The 2,075-nt window shown below is 63.9% G+C and overlaps 1 protein-coding gene across 1 annotated transcript in view; it reads right to left on the bottom strand.

Annotated features, from left to right (window-relative positions):
- The window catches only part of HSPG2 (heparan sulfate proteoglycan 2), a 200,523-nt gene that overhangs the window by 24,343 nt on the left and 174,105 nt on the right, over positions 1–2,075 (bottom strand). The window contains exons 79-80 of the mRNA XM_075060406.1: positions 1,153–1,330; positions 538–635 (exon numbers count right to left, since the gene is read on the bottom strand). Coding sequence (XP_074916507.1) covers positions 538–635; positions 1,153–1,330 — 276 coding nt within the window. The remainder of the gene's footprint in view (positions 1–537; positions 636–1,152; positions 1,331–2,075) is intronic.

A 2,075-nucleotide genomic window follows, 5' to 3' on the forward strand; every position in this document is an offset into this window, starting at 1 on the left:
CCGCTCTGGGTCTTCGGTGGCATTTCAGCGGCGAGGGCTCCTTCCGTTCTGGGTCTTTGGCAGCAGTTCAGCGGCGAGGGCTCCTTCTGCTCTGGGTCTTCGGCAGCAATTCGGTGGCGAAGGCTCCATCTGCTCTGGGTCTTCGGCAGCAATTCGGTGGCGAGGGCTCCTTCTGCTCTGGGTCTTCGGCAGCAATTCGGTGGCGAGGGCTCCTTTTGCTCTGGGTCTTCAGTGGCAGTTCAGCGGCGAGGGCTCCTTCCGCTCCAGGTCTTCGGCAGAAATTCGGTGGCGAGGGCTCCTTCTGCTCCAGGTCCTTCACTCGCTCTGGGACCTGCTGCCTAAGTGCCCCGAAGACCCAGAGCAGAAAGACCCCCGCCACCGAAGACCCCAGGTCCCGTGACTTCTCTGGGTGGCCCTGACACCCGGCTTCTCTTCTGGAGCAGCAGTGGCTAGTGTGGAGGCTGCGTGGCCAGCTCAGTCCCACTCAGCTGGCAGCATCTGTGTTCTCCCCCTCCCTGTGCCAGGGCCCCTGCTTACCCTGGATCACCAGCCTTGCGCTGTCCTGGGCCTGCCCGGAGGGGCTGCTTACTCGGCAGGTGTAAACCCCCTGGCAACCACGATCCAAGTTCTGGATTCTGCGGTGAAACAACAAAGAGATGGACTGGCTCCCACATACCCTGAGGCCCCTTTGCCCCCCAGCGGTGCCACCCGGCCAGGCCTCCAAGCCACAGAGGGTTAGACCTCCCGTGCTGTGCCCCCAGCACTCCCCAGGTCTGGTATCCAGCCACAGACAGCAGCTTATCCCTGAGGCTCTGGGGGTGGATCCACCCTGCATGGCACACCCAGCTAACTACACAACGCTGGGCAGGGCAGGGACAGGCATTCTCACCTGATCCTTGGGGCAATTAGCTCATGCCCTGAAGGAGAAGAGTCTTGAACTCTGCTGTTAGGGAGGGCGGGCAGGGGGTCAAACCCGACGAACGCCATCCCCAAGAGCAGTAGCTGCCCTCGTCTCAGCAGAGAGGCCCTGGGCTGATGGGGGCAGCCCCTCTGCAGGGTATGGGGGTGAATCCCACTGGTTACATCCCTGGGCACTCCTCAGCGAGGGCGCAGGCTTGCGTGCTCCAGCCCCATGCCCCTGCTCCTCCTTACCGCAGCACCCCGTTCTGCACGCTGTGGCTGGCGGGCAGCTCCCCACCCTCCCTGAACCACTCAATCCGCGCCCGGGCGTCTCCGGTGACGGAGCAGGTGAACTCGGCAGTGCCACCCACACCCTTCACGTCCGTCTGGGGTGTGACTCGCACAGTCAGGGAGGCGCTGGGGGCTGATCCTGTGGGGGGCAGAGGCACAGAGGTATCAGCTACAGCCACCCAACCCCCATCCCCGGGGGAGCTGCACGTGCTGGAGCCAACATGGTGAGCTCAACGGGACTCGTCGAGCTACTGCCTGATGGCTCACCCCCTCCAGCCTGCGCCCCTGGCACCTAAGGCAGCCCCCACAGCTCTTGGCTGCTGGAATCCACTAGGACTCCCTGCCACCTACGGAGGCAGTGTCACCCCTCCCCCTGCCACCGCCCCTTCCCCTGTCCGACCACAACAGGGCTGGCATCATTCATCTCTCCTGCCAGCTGGGCCAGCATCACCCCCTCCTCTCCCCTGCCTGACCTCCAGCAGGGCTGGCAGCATCCCTTGCACACAACCCCCAATGGGGCAGGGGAGCCAGAGCAGCATTGCCACCGCCTTCTTCAGCCTCCCCAGGGAAAACCCTCACTGATTGCCCCCCCAAGTACCCTGCCTGGCAGGTGCAGGGGCAGAAAAGTCCCCGGCTGCAGGAGGGGCTGAGCTGAGATGGGGCTGAGGAGAGTTCAGGAGATGCTCAGCATAGGCAGAAGCTGGAGGCTCTGTGGGTCCAGCAGCTGCAGAGCCCATACAGTGGGGTCAGCTGGCCCTCTGCTGTGCCCGGGGACTGGCAAAACTGTGCCTGCCCCGCACTGTGCCAATTGGACCAAAGTCACAACGTGCCCTTGTTCACCTGCTCCGAAGTCTGTGACCAACCTGGGAACTTGCCTTGCCCCC

The sequence above is a fragment of the Chelonoidis abingdonii genome, chromosome 23 (assembly GCF_003597395.2).
Source record: "Chelonoidis abingdonii isolate Lonesome George chromosome 23, CheloAbing_2.0, whole genome shotgun sequence".
NCBI lineage: Eukaryota > Metazoa > Chordata > Testudines > Testudinidae > Chelonoidis > Chelonoidis abingdonii.